General features: G+C 47.6%; 1 protein-coding gene across 4 annotated transcripts in view; it reads right to left on the bottom strand.

Annotated features, from left to right (window-relative positions):
- The window catches only part of dbnlb (drebrin-like b), a 37,651-nt gene that overhangs the window by 13,787 nt on the left and 10,141 nt on the right, over positions 1-13,723 (bottom strand). The window contains exons 5-14 of one of the 4 annotated variants that reach the window (XR_003798033.1): positions 13,462-13,608; positions 12,263-12,340; positions 11,929-12,080; positions 8,222-8,276; positions 7,532-7,606; positions 6,592-6,703; positions 5,363-5,488; positions 4,289-4,398; positions 3,070-3,154; positions 2,152-2,545 (exon numbers count right to left, since the gene is read on the bottom strand). Coding sequence is in view for 3 of the 4 variants with exons in the window: in XM_018744080.2 (XP_018599596.1) it covers positions 2,409-2,545; positions 3,070-3,154; positions 4,289-4,398; positions 5,363-5,488; positions 6,592-6,703; positions 7,532-7,606; positions 8,222-8,276; positions 11,929-12,080; positions 12,263-12,340; positions 13,462-13,608 (1,077 nt within the window). In the remaining variant the exon portion in view is untranslated. Of the gene's footprint in view, positions 1-1,430; positions 2,546-3,069; positions 3,155-4,288; positions 4,399-5,362; positions 5,489-6,591; positions 6,704-7,531; positions 7,607-8,221; positions 8,277-11,928; positions 12,081-12,262; positions 12,341-13,461; positions 13,609-13,723 lie in introns of those variants that run through there. The other 3 variants (XM_018744080.2, XM_018744081.2, XM_018744082.2) reach the window with 3 other exon arrangements.

The raw sequence follows: 13,723 nt of genomic DNA, 5'->3' as shown, positions 1-13,723 counted from the left end.
AGGACATGCTTGAGACTAAAAGTGATACTCTTAACTGTAAGCGAAGGGCAGAGACGTCTCTCGAAGTCCCCCAGCTGTCTTCTCAGTATTTCGAAACGGCCGAGAAGGGTTCCCATTTCCAATAAATTTCCAAAGTGACGTGTTCTTTTCATTCATTAAGAAAACGCAGCGGATGAGGAATTTCATGTTTGCGCCACAAAAGAATGATTTTTTGTTTTTGTTTTTTTTTTTTGTTAAATGGCACACTTTAGATTTTTATGTTCACATGCTAACAAAAATCTTTCGTGATAACTTCTGCATCTCCTCCGCGCCTCTGGGAACTTTTTGCGCGAGATTTTTCCCCAAACCAACCCAAAACCGATCCAACATTTTACACCCGCGTCCGTCCGAGTCCATGAGTAACAAATCCGAATTTGTTTCAGAAAGCCAAGACGACATCCTTGTTTCATATTGCGTCAGCAGAAGTCTTGAGGATGAAACACAAAATTCAAAATTAAAGTCAATAAATAAAAATTAAAAGCAAAATCAACCCCCTTGCAAAATCTCAGTGTTAAACAGCAAGTATAACAAAAAGCAGCAATACTTTAATTGCCTTGAACAGGCCTCAACGTACATTAGAGAATGGAAATAAAATAAATGGAAGATATCAACAGAAAGCAAAATCGTCGCGCAGACTTTGCTCTTCGAAAAAGGGCCCTCTTCCCAAGCGTAGACTTTCCGCCGAACCCGTGCGCGGGTCACACTGCCCCCTGGTGTCCGCGCGCGGCGCGATGACGCATAACGGGAGCCTTTGGTGGCCGGCGACACTTCTCAGCCTCCTCACACCACACAGGAAGGGGACGCCTGCACGTAGCTGCACACACGCGGCTTTGTGGATTGCGACAAACCGAGCGGTACGACGTTGAATTTAAAAAAAAAAAGAAAAAAAAAAGAAGCAAATTCAGTTTTCATACTCCTTTATTGTTCTCGTACAAGCAACCTCGTCCTGTCCATTCGCTGCTACTCACAGTCACGTCTGTGGGAATGAAGGAACGAATCAGGATGGGCAGTGTGATTAGCGAAGGGTTTCCACACTGTGCTCAGATCACAGGTAATTGAAAGAAGCGCTCGAGGTCCACGTCCTTGACATTCTCGCTCGAGGAGGCGATTTCACGCCGCCCGCCGACCCCCTGTGTGCGCCGCTTCGGCCGGAAGGTGCAGCAGGAAGCGGGCTAAACAATAAGCCGATGACACAAAAGCAATATCTGTAGCAAAAATAGTGCAGCGGTGCTGACGATTATTCACTAGTGCGCTGGCTCGTGTACGTTTGCAACGCGACTCGTTTCAACTTCATTTCAAGGTGCGTTTTAACCGGCAGAAAACGTACAATATAATATGCAATATACATTTCTGAAAATAAAGGACAAAATATACACTTTTTTTTTTTTTCCTTTTTTACAGGCTTTACAGCATCTTCTGAAAAGGAACAGGTCACATTGTAGCAACGTGTGTGTGTTTCGAGGGTGCCGACAGCAGGGTCCGTACGGGACCGGGGCTCGCCGAAGTGGCCCCCGCAGGACAACCGCACGACGAAAACGATACTTGTGTGAGACATTTCAATTCACCGTCACCTTGCTCGCTGTCAAAGAACCAGTCATTTTAAACTGCAAAACGAAGCGAAGAGCCTTTCCTCGTTTCTTGCCTTTTCCGAGCGCGACCTCTTGTTTTCGAGCGCCGCAGAAAAGCCACTTTCGGCATTCGGCCCCCGACAGGGCGAACTGCAGCCTGCAATTGGCTCAAGGTAACGGTTAAGAAAACTGAGATTAACTTGCGCGAACCCAACGACTGACGCACGCACGAATAAATACTGACACTTAAACTTGAACGAACAAAACCACAGCGGGAAAACAAAGTCATGTGAGCCCGCGTTGTTTGCAAGGAAAGCTCTACCCATCACGTCGGCCGCATCCCCTCGGCGTCTTCGGCGAGCCGTGAAGGTCGCCGGCACGGCCTGCGGGGACGTGAGCCGAGAGCGAGGCCGGGGATCCACCAAAGAATCACAACTGAAATTTACACAAATGCTGAGAAACACATTCACTCCCACATTACATCAGATATTTATCACGTGAACAGATTCTGCTTGGCCCTCATTAAATATTATTAATGTATCACACACACACACACACACACACACAGTCGTATCAGATACTACATCTGTGGGTATATCTGAAATTTTGCTGGTCCTCATTGTAGCTGGTCAGTACTGTGATGCATCAGACCTTTTGGAATGGAGCAGAAATGGAACGTAAAGGCCATTGTTCGGAATTACTGCTGCCTCCCCGTGCCGCCGGCTGTAATCCCGGTCACCGCTGAGCGAGGGCGCGGCCCACCCCGCACACGTCCTTCCAGCGAGGAGGTGGGACTTCTCTTTAGAGCAGCTCCACATAATTGGCGGGGAACATTCCGAAGCTCCCGTCGGGCCCGTACCCCCGCCACCAGCCCTCGTCGATCATCTCGATGCCCGTGATGATTTCATCGGGATCGAAGGATATCTCCGTATCGTCGGCTGTGCAAAGGACGCAAACAGAAAGGACCCGCTTTTACGTGGAGAACACGCATTAAGGGCATCGAACACCTACCGTGGCTCTTAATTTTTACTTCTCACGTCGACTAAATCACGTTTAATATATTCTGAACCGGGTAACATAGTGGTTCGAGCCATTCCCTCTGGAAGCAGAGGTCACAGGTTCAAGTCTCACCTCCTGCTGTAGTACCTTGAACCAGGTATTTAATTCCCTAAGCTACATTAATTCATTCAGATAGTTCATTAACCACTCATGACATTTAATACGGAAGCGGGTAATACAGTGAGTAAGAACGCAGACACATGACCACAAGGTATCAGGATCATAACCCAGGAAAGAAAACTCCTGCTGCACCCATGAATGGGGTATGTTACAGGTATGTAATGACACAACAAGTAATACAGATGTTTAAATATGCTGGGACCCAGCTTACACGTAACATTCCTCTCCAAGATTTCCCGTCACTCCGCAAGCGAACCGGTGGCTGTGAGGGCGGGCCGCTTACCTGCCTGGTAGTCATAGAGAGCCCTGGCACAGATACCCCGGTCTGCGGCGTCCTCTGGCAGGTACTCATAGGAGTTGTGATCCTCCTGGGGAAAGGACAGCGGCTCAGCGACCGGCAGCGACCGCGCTGCCATGTCCGCCTGTGACACTTTGTACAGCTCTGTGACTGAGTACCGCCTTCCGCTCTGCGACACAACGCACCAGTGCACTGGAACTGATCTTTTTCATATTATCTCTGCTTCTCCGGAGACACAATTGTGGGATACAACAAAGGTAAATTTACACACTTTCACCTGATGATTTTCCCCAAAGCGACTTACAATGGTAAGGTAGCTTTAACAGCTGGGTAATTCAACTGAACTACCTTGCTCAAGGGTACTGCAGCTGGGGATGGGACTTGAACCTATGACCTTTGGGACAAAAGGCAACACCTACAACCACTCTGATATCAGCTGTTCCACAACGTGACTCACAACGTTGAACCTTCACTCCGATTTACCAGTTAATACATAAACTTGAGTATACAAACTATGGGAACAATTCAGGGTAAGAACCTTGCTCAAGGGTACTACAGTGGGAGGGATCTAACCCGGTTGAACGTCAGTTCAGTATGTGCCAAGGGAGCAGCTCTAAGCGCAACACTAATCACTTTTTTTTGCCCCTTCCACCATGCAAAAAAAAAAAAAAACTTCACCAAACCACAGAGCATAGCGGTTCAAGCTACTGCTTTCATATCTGAAGGCTGCGGGTTCACATCCTATCTACTGCTGCAGTAGCCTTGAGCAAGACACTAACCCTAAACCGCTCCAGTAAAGTTACCCAGCCGTATAAATGGGTAAATGATCATATTTAGTCAAGCATTGTAAACTGAGAACAATGCCAGCACAATGAATAAAAGTAACGTAAATGTAACTTGTTTTAAGGGCTGTGAAATTACAAGCTACAAAATAGCAGAGCGAGATGTGCTTTTATTCAGTCACTAGGGCCAACTGAAGCGTGGCGCTCCATCATACAGAACAGGAATACCACAATGTACGAACATTTAGTGTTTAAATATTGAAATGGTGAAGCTTCTTCCCAAATTCCAAGGTAATTACTGTATGGTTAAAAAAAAAAAAAAAAAAAAAGAACAAAGGTGAATGTGCTCCATCAGTACAACCGTGCAGCACTGCGACACAGACCCGTGACACATCACTGCCCGTCCCTGTAGCTCTACCTACCTGGGGAAGCTCCTCATACACGGTGTCTGCATCTACAATGGCCTCATAGGCCTCCTCTACAGGGGGGCTGGCTTGGCGGGGGCAGGCTTCACTGGCCACCTCCGGCTCCTCTGTGGACAGCGGGACAGGGTGAGCAGCGGTGGATGACATGACCGCAAGTAGTGCACAGAGACAACAGAGCGAGTACGGGAGTGTGCGGTGGGCGTATGGCAGGTGTTCTCCTGAGATCACGACCGTCACTTAGTCAGGGTGTGGGCACCTGTCCTCCCGTCACCGGGCGGCATTAAGGATCACCCAAACAAAGTCACGTTCCCAATCCCCCCACTGCTCAGGCAACACTGAGGATCTCATCCAAACCCTTACTAAACCCTTCCTTCCACTACAAGGTATGGATTTATGCCTTTTCTGCCATAAGACACCGAATGAACAGAATATACGTACAGTGTTGCTTGAAAGTATATGAGCCCTATAGGGATGGTCATTATTACAGTATAAAATATTAAACTTATAAAAACTGAATCTTCAAATAAATGTATAAAAGGAATAAATTATCATGACCTACACACCTCATTCTACTTACCTACTTGCTTCAACCAGTTCAGCTTGGGGTTCACTTATTTTTGTACCTACAGTGTTTCAGTTTTTCCTCTAAATCAACATACAAAACTGGCCTTTACACACCTACTGTGTCAGATGACAGACTGCTTCTCATTAAGTGACTATTTTATGGTAAAACTAAGGGACACAAGGGGTTCACATACTTTCAAGCAGCTTTTATTATGGCAACAGAGGGAAAATGCAATACATCGAGCATCTCCATAAAATGAACCCGTGTGTCAATTAGGCTTTAAAGCAGATAGAACAAGTAAAAGAGGGAAATGAGTACAGTTTTGTGTGAACTTTGCTGAGGGTTTAAATCAGAAGTAGCTGGTCGACACAGCGAAGCAGCTCAGATTGCGGCTCTCGTGATGAGAGGTGAAATGGACAGGGCACTGTGCGTCCGTCACCGCGTATCTGCAGCTGGGCGTCTGCAGCTGCGCAGATGTCTGCGTGCAGTGTGTGCGCCGTACAGACCTGCCGCGTAGGTGTGGGAGACGGGCTCCGCAGGCACCGCGGGGACAGGTGAGGCTTGGCGCTGCGGGGATCTTGGGGACTCTGGTTGGTAGGGTTGTCTGGATAGGAAAGGGCTATTCAACCTCCCTGAAATACACACATAAGCACAAGACACAAAGCTGGAAGATGCACCAGGTGGAAAAGCATTACTTGTTAACATATGAGGAACACAAGTCCTGACACACCACTTTAGGAGGCCTCTGATACAAATCAAGCATCCCTGAGGACAACACCAGGCGAAAGAAGAAGCTCCACTCTCACCTGGCATGAATCCGTCGTCGGTCAAGCTTTTACGTTTCTGTTAATTAATTTAGCAGATGCGTTTCTCCAATAAACACTGTGCAGCAGTATCAGTCCATACACCTTATTACAATAGCAGGTACACTACTTACAATCAGCCACTCATCCATACATCAGCAAAACATACTTTCTATCTGTCACTCACACAAACAATCTGTGATTTTTTTTTTTTTTTTTTTTTTAAATAAAAAAAGGAGTCACCAGTCTACCTGAACAGCATGTCTTTGAACTGTGGGAGGAAACCAGAGCATCCAGAGCAAACCCACTTAGACATGGTGAGACATGGAAAAAGTCTTTATATTCATACTCTAAAAAAAAAAAAAAAAAAAAAAAAAAAGACACAAAAACTACTCCCTCTTTCCGTTAGAACTAGGAACATAATTTGAAGGTAGCTTCTTCACATTTAATAAAAGAGTCAGGACAAAACAAGTAAGTAATGGGCAGCACGGAGCGCCACCTTGCAATCGAAAAGATCAAAGTCCGGATAAATTAATCTTTCGGCTTGTAGGTGTCACACGTTTAACTATCATTGTTTGCCTTGATATGTTCGCTGATGATATTGTTCGCAAACTGCTGTAGTGAGTCACCTTAGCAGACTGCATAGCAGTCAGAGGTGCTGCTTCGCACTCAAAAGACCCAGGTGCGAATATGCTGTAGTACCCTGGAGCAAGATCCTTGCACTGAAATACTGTAAGTGGCTTAAATAACTAAGTGGCTTTGTGTACAAACCTAATATTGCGAGTCTTTCTGGAGAAAAGTATCAGCTGAATGAATAAATGTAAGTAGTGAAATCCTCAGGCATCAAACCAAATGAACACGGACATTGGACATGGTCCTAAAGATGCTGGCTCTTCCAGGTGTTCAGATGTGGACTTGATGCTGGTCCTCACCTGGCTGTGGACTGACGGGCGTCTCCCTGTCACTGGGGGTAATGCCCCTCTCCCTCTGTCTGAACACCTCTCTGGGGTTCATCGAGCGCTGGGAGATGACCGAGGCCGCTTCCTGAAAGACGTGGCCAAACAGAAGTCACGCGGAGCAAGCTAAAGCTCAACTACCACACTGAGAGGAACTTGTTGAGAAGAAGTAGAAGAAGCTCAGGAATCAACCAAAGACCAAAGGCAACCACTGTAGAGAAAAGGGGTGAGAGAAGAGGAGAACGTGCTTAGGGCTGGACAGAGAAAAGCAAACAGCAGGACCAGAAGCTGTAGGGATTGAAAGCAGTGCAAAATGCCTCTGTGGTACCCAAGGGAGGTAACCTGTGCGAAAGAACCAACGCCATCATGGACCTTCTTGAAGAGCGTTGCTCAGAAACTGTGCATTCCTTGCAAAGATCGCTCCCAGAGGTTTTGCCCCAGCCAGGCAATGAACCACCTGACTCTTGAGTCCTGAACTCATGTAGACCACTTCTTGAGATCTTAGCAGAACAATCAGAGCTGGAAAGCCTCCTGGACTCAACCCTCCAGGACAACAGTTAAACACAGAGCTGTGTGTCTCAGGATGAGCCCTGGGCACCCAAAGGAGGACGCATTTTTGTTGTAGCCCAGGCCTAACACGTCGTTTTGAACTAGTCAACACTAGAGAAGAGTTGAGGCCAGGAATAGGCACCACAGAGGTTAGCGCAACAGCAGACACTATAACTAACTATGGCCCAGCAGATACTGAGAGAAAGGAAGGAAATTTAGTTGCTGGAGGCACAGGAGGAGAAAGTAAGAGCAGATGCTATAAACAGAGGTGGTAAGCGTATTTCTTCCTGCAGTTCAGAGAAAAGGAGAGCGGTTCTAAGAGTAGGCAAGGAGGAAAGTGTTAAGGAGATGTGAATGAAGGACTCACTTTGGCCTTCTCCACCGACTGACTGCGTTTAAAGCCCCTCTTCTGCGCAGCCTGGTGCTCCCTCTCCTGCTGCTCCTACAAGAGCACCAGTCACCTTTTCCCCCCAGTCCACGCAACAGACTAAACCAGGACAAGGTGAGAGATTTCGCTCCCACCTTGGCAAAAATCACAGGACATTTAAATCTCTATGTACAGTGCTGCTCCAAAGTATGTAAACCCAATAGGGACGGTCACTATTCTTTTATAAATTTATCAAATAAACTTAACATTGTGTCAAATGCACTTATAAAATAAACAAATGTTCATGATTTACACACGACTCCACTTACCTACTTGAGGTACACTTATTTCTGCACCTGCACTACTTCCGTGTTGCTACTACACACACGCACGATTTCCTCTAAAGCAACATACGGAACTGGTCTTTACACACCTATTATATCAGATGAGAAAATCTGCTTCTCATTGAATACCGACTTTGGGGTAAAACTAAGTAACACAAGGTTTACATACTTTCAAGCACCACTATATGTGCAGTCATATCCCTAATGGGAAGACCTTTCGGTAAACATATACAGTCCCCTTCAATAAAACTATAGCAGAATATTCTGCAAAAGGGTTTGAAAGAAATGTTTTACCTGCCCTTAGAGGTCAGTGATGGGAGAAAAGCAGTTGCAGAGGCTCACTTACCCATTGCTGTCGCTCCCTTTCCCTGGTCTCAGCTTCTAGCTGCTGCTGGTACCTCCTGCAAAAATGATAACCCCAGCTGAGGTGAGTCCTGCTTTCTCTCTCAGGTCATTTTCCATCAAGACAAAATCCACCACCATTAGCTCAACCACGTTTTATTGTGTTACTTAATCCCGTTTCCCCACTATTTCCCCTGTACAGCAACAAATGCTCTCCTATTACACCATGAAGCTGTATCCTTCAGGTCGGTTCCATAAATTCCATACCAGCACTGCAGCTTCCACGTGAATAAACACATTTACTTCATCCAGGTAAATTATGATTCAGAGGCTTACCTGGGAAAAAAGCTTTACGGCAGACACAAAAATCAAAACATCCAGGGGTACATAAAAAAAGAAAATACACTTCCAATAAGAAAGAAACCAATGCACTACATGAGCATGTTCATCTTACAAACAACTGGGACTAGAAGTTTGGTTGTAAGTTGAAATCGTTTGTAAGTTGCAACTGTTTGTAAGTCCACCCACTTCTTCACAATCAATAAAAGGTTGACAATATGGCTTAATACTGGGGATTACATCAGACAAACATCAGACAAAGCTATGCTGAATTAAAAATTTGCTGTAAGACCTCAGGTTATTGTTAAAACTTTCAAGTTAGTGTTATTTGAACACAGGCTGGGGTCTGATCAGCCGTGGTCGGGGTGCCTGGGTGAAAGAGTCTGATGCTGAAAAACCAAAAACACCCCATGACCTTGGCCTATATCACTGATGATGCATCCAGATGAAGTGTAAGCTGTATGATATAAATGGGCCTGTGTTCAGGGGGTGCGGTGGCACAGTGGGTTGGACCACAGTCCTGCTCTCCGATGGGTCTAGGGTTCAAGTCCTGCTTGGGGTGCCTTGTGACGGGCTGGCGTCCTGTCCTGGGTGTGTCCCCTCCCCCTCTGGCCTTACACCCTGTGTTACCGGGTCGGCTCCGGTTCCCCACGACCCCATATGGGACAAGCGGTTCTGAAAATGTGTGGGTCTGTGTTCCTCTATATGGGGAAAAATTGGTGGAGAGACAGGGAATAACATGGAGTGAATAGGAGTTTATTATCAGGAAGTAATATTAAATCAACTGTAAAATGACTGAAAATAAAAAACATACATGATATCCACAACCTCCTGTTCAGTATGATGTGTGCTGTTTTACACACGTAAGACGATGCTGTGTTGTTTCACGCGCTACTTCCGTGCTTCAGGCACCACAAAATAATCAAAGTGGGCAGGTAGCAGTTTAACGGAGGATCGCATGGGGAGAATGTATTATAAAGTGTTTTACCTTAAATGCCGGCCGCGTGCCTCATGGTAAACTTTTAAAAAAGTGCCCATGAGAAAGAAACCAATGCACTACATGAGCATGTTTGTTTTCAATTTCCAATAAAAAGTGTAATAATAGGTACATACTTTTTATTTACTGTGTAGTCTCTGTAAAAGTCTTAGATTTAAATTTATTCATTTAGCTGATGCTTTTCTCCAAAGCAACTTGTGAAGCTGCTTACAACTATTTACCCATTTATAACTGGGTATTTTTTTTTTTTTTACTGGAGCAATTCAAGGTTACTCGAGGAAATACCTTACTCGAGGGCACTACAGCTGGAGGTGGGATTTGAACCTGCGACCTCTGGATCCAAAGCAACAGTTCTAGCCACTAAGCTACTCTAATACACATGCGCCTCGACTTATGATTTTTCGACTTTACGATGGTGTGCTGGTGGTAGACATTCAGTAGAAACCATAATTCAGATTTTGAATTTAGATTTTTTTCTTTCCCCCCAGGCAGGCAATCAATATGCGTTGCAATAGTCTCTCGCGATGCTGGGCAGCGGCAGTGATCCGCATCTCCCATTCTGTCACGCACAGGTGCGTATAAGGTGTATTAAATGCATTTTCGACTTGCGATGGGTTTCGCGGAACGTAACCCCATCGTAAATCGCGGACCACCTGTACATAAAAACACACTGGGCGAAACTGCTCCTGCACAGCTCCGAGATGGTGCACCTCCCCTTCCCCACAGCACCATATGAGTATTTATTCTCCGACTTTGCAATAAAGAAATAAATAAAAAATAAAAGGGTAAAGAAAATGCAGTTAAAAAAAAAATAAACTGCTAAATATCCGTATCCCTAAAATTCAGAAGGGTATATGGGCTGAAGGTGTGTGAACTCCTTACACCAGGTCTATTTAAGTTGGTGCTGAGAGTCTGACTTTTGTTTCTTCCAGCCAGGCACTGAAGCACCTGATTCAACTTGACTGAGACCATAAGCTTCTTTTCAGGGCTTTAAGCGGTGTAAAAAGAGCTGAGAAACCCTCTGCAGCTTACCCACCAGCAGGGGCATTCAAAAGCCTGCCGTCATGGAACATAAAACAATAAAAACCATGCACGTTGTGTCAGAGAACCAAGCGCACTCCGAGACACTCACAAATATAAAAACACTGACAGTCTGCCCTTAAGAGACGATATTAAAGACAAAGCAGCGCAAAAACAGCCCTGCGGGGAGCAAACTTCTTCCACGTAAGCAGCATGCTTTGTGGCAGTGAATCTTAATTCCAGCCTTAGCAGCCCCTTCTGTTTGATGGTGTATTGTTCCAGCAGGCCCCTCTTAATGAAGCTGTCCAAAGAGCTTAAAAGTTTAGACAACCAGCTTTACAGTAATTTCCACATGCATACAGCAGGGTATCCTTACTGCATCAACTCAAGGTTAAATACTTTGATCAAGGGCAGCGTGGGAGAAGAATAAGAAAACTGAGCCGAAATGATGCTATGCATTAAATGTACAACTCGGGTGTAAGTGCTGCAGAAAGCCCGTTGCGTGAGGAGCGGGAATGTACCGAAATTCCACTCCAGCTCTAAGGGCGCTGCAAACAGGCACTGACCACACGACCAGATGCTGGGACTGGAAAAAACTGGAAAATAAATAATGCTGAGAGGTTTAGCTGAAGGGGTGTAGCGGGCCTGGTATATGATGTGCATACCTTACTTTAGTCTATAGGAAACGTAGTGGATCAGTAGTGAATTACAAGTAAACAGGAGCTGAACACGCGTTGATCACGCAGAAAAAGCCAATGAGAAATGTTAGCACATATGTAGGATGTGTGTCTAGAACTATATGATATGTGTGTATTGGATGCTCAGGGAGACTCCCTAGACTGGGGCACAGAGGACAGGGCACTCTCCCTCCACACACACACACACACACACACACACACACACACACACACACACCATCTGAATCGCGTGTCCCATATGGGGTTGCGGCGAACCGGAGCCTAACCCGGCAACACAGGGCACAAGGCCAGAGGGAGAGGGGACACACCCAGGACGGGACACCAGTCTGTCACAAGGGACCCCAAGCGGGACTCGAGTCCCAGACCCACCGGAGAGCAGGACCCGGCGAAACCCGCTGCACCGAAGTGCCCCCCGCTCGCCCTCCAGCTGGGATGAAATAAAGTAAGATACTCTCTCTCATCTTGGGTCCTTTGCTTGAGTTGTGTCGATTTTCTTCCGCAGTAGTGCAGCAAGAGTGGGAATTGAACCAACCAACTTCCGACTGCAAGACCGCACCTTTAAACACCATGCAATCCGCTGCCTGCTGCAGGATGGTGAGGGGCGCCAGGAATCGCTGACCCAGGGGTCCTTCAAGGACCGGGAGGAATGGTACTCACCTCTGCTCATCAATCTGATTGGCCCTCTCCTTGTCTCTCTTCTCCCTCAGGGCCGCCTCCTGGGCCTCCCTCTCCTTGCGCTCACGTTCCAGCCTCTGGCGCTCCTCCTGTGCCTTCCTGCGCTCCTCCTGGCGACGCGTCTCTTCATCTCTCTGAAGTAATTAACATTACTGAGCGCACGTAGCCCGCGCGGATTTCGTTCCTTTCTCAGTTTCAAAAATCAAAATTGCCAGTAAAGTTCCGAACATATCTATGTGTTAGGAGGGTTGGGTAGGACTGCAAAGTCACCTAACGTCAAGGACGAACATAAAGTACTGTCCAGACTTGCTCTTACCTCAGCCTGCGCCCAGAAAGTGTCCTTATTGGTCCTTTTGATTTCTGACATGGCATTGGTCTTCTTATAGACAGAACCCTGTGGAAGTCATATTTAGGGGAAATGACACCGGCAGTACCCACACACACACTTTCTGAACCGCTTGTCCCATTCGGGGTCGCAGGGAGCCAGAGCCTAATCAACACAGGGCGTAAGGCCGGAGGGGGAGGGGACACACCCAGGACGGGACGCCAGTTCGTCGCAAGGCACCCCGAGCGGGACTCGAACCCCAGACCCACCGGAGAGCAGGACCCGGTCCAACCCACTGCGCCCCCACCGGCAATACGTTTACACTGAAATTCATCTCTCTGATGCGACTCAGATTCCATGAAACGCAAGTAATCGAGCGCTGCGTGGAATACACAGAGCGGCACGCGCCCATCGGGAGTACCCCAGGGCTCCACACCGCGCACGCCTACACTTATCTTTATTACACCATTAACACGAGACGAATTTGCACGCATGCACAAACACCTCAGCACAAAAGAAAAAACGGCAAACACGCACATAATGGCATGCTTCCCACCTCCAGCACCCCCCCCCCCCCCCCCCCCCCCCAAAACACTGATCCAGCTTTTCACCCAACAGTGTAAACAGCCCGAGCTCTGTTCCGCTTCTGTGCTTTGGTGCCTGACGGCATCAGCGCTGGCAGCCACTATGCTGCCTGCAGCAAATCTGGTGGATTATCGCGGGCTCTGCCTCAACAAAGGCCAAAACCGTAGCGGCCGGGGGTTCGGCGTGCCTTCCACTTCGTGCTAAACTCTGCACACAGTGTTCCGCGGGTGCAAATATGTACACGTGATATTTGAACAACGCCGCTTTGCTGTTAGAATTAGGTAACGGCAGGACTCGAAGACAGACCAATCGCTCGATTTCCAGCGAGCGGCACGGCCACGCATCGTTCGCACGCGCTGTCAGATGTCTGGCTGCCCACGGCGGAAGCCAGTTGCTGCGCAGAAGACGCGTTGGGCTTCGCTGCCAGCGCAGCCTGTCTGCTGGCTGCAAAGGCTGCGGAAGCTTCTTCCAAAACCGAACATCCGAAGTGTTAAAGCACAAAGAGGAAGACAATCCCATAATACAATTTCGGCGAAAAACAAGGTCCCCCGATAGAACCGTTGAACCCGGGATCTGCGGCCGACGAGAAGCCGCTGGACACGCACCACTGGCCCCTGGGGGCCGGGGTCTTGGAAGCGACTGGGCTCCTTGTGAAAGCTGTAGCTTGCCCCCGAGGCCTTGGCCACCTTCTGCATGATGGCCTCCGGCTCCACGTCCTCCTCCGTCCGGGCGTTAACTGTCACGTGCGCCCCCTGGAACGATGCAGGGGACGCCGGTTAGGAACTGCCAAAGCCAAGCGGGACCGTGCCGCACGCCCAGGTGTACGTCACCAAATGAGAAGGTGAACTGCTTTAAAGCTCAACGTCA

The sequence above is a fragment of the Scleropages formosus genome, chromosome 12 (assembly GCF_900964775.1).
Source record: "Scleropages formosus chromosome 12, fSclFor1.1, whole genome shotgun sequence".
In the NCBI taxonomy this organism is placed as follows: Eukaryota; Metazoa; Chordata; class Actinopteri; order Osteoglossiformes; family Osteoglossidae; genus Scleropages; species Scleropages formosus.
This window is presented reverse-complemented; position numbering and strand designations above follow the sequence as displayed.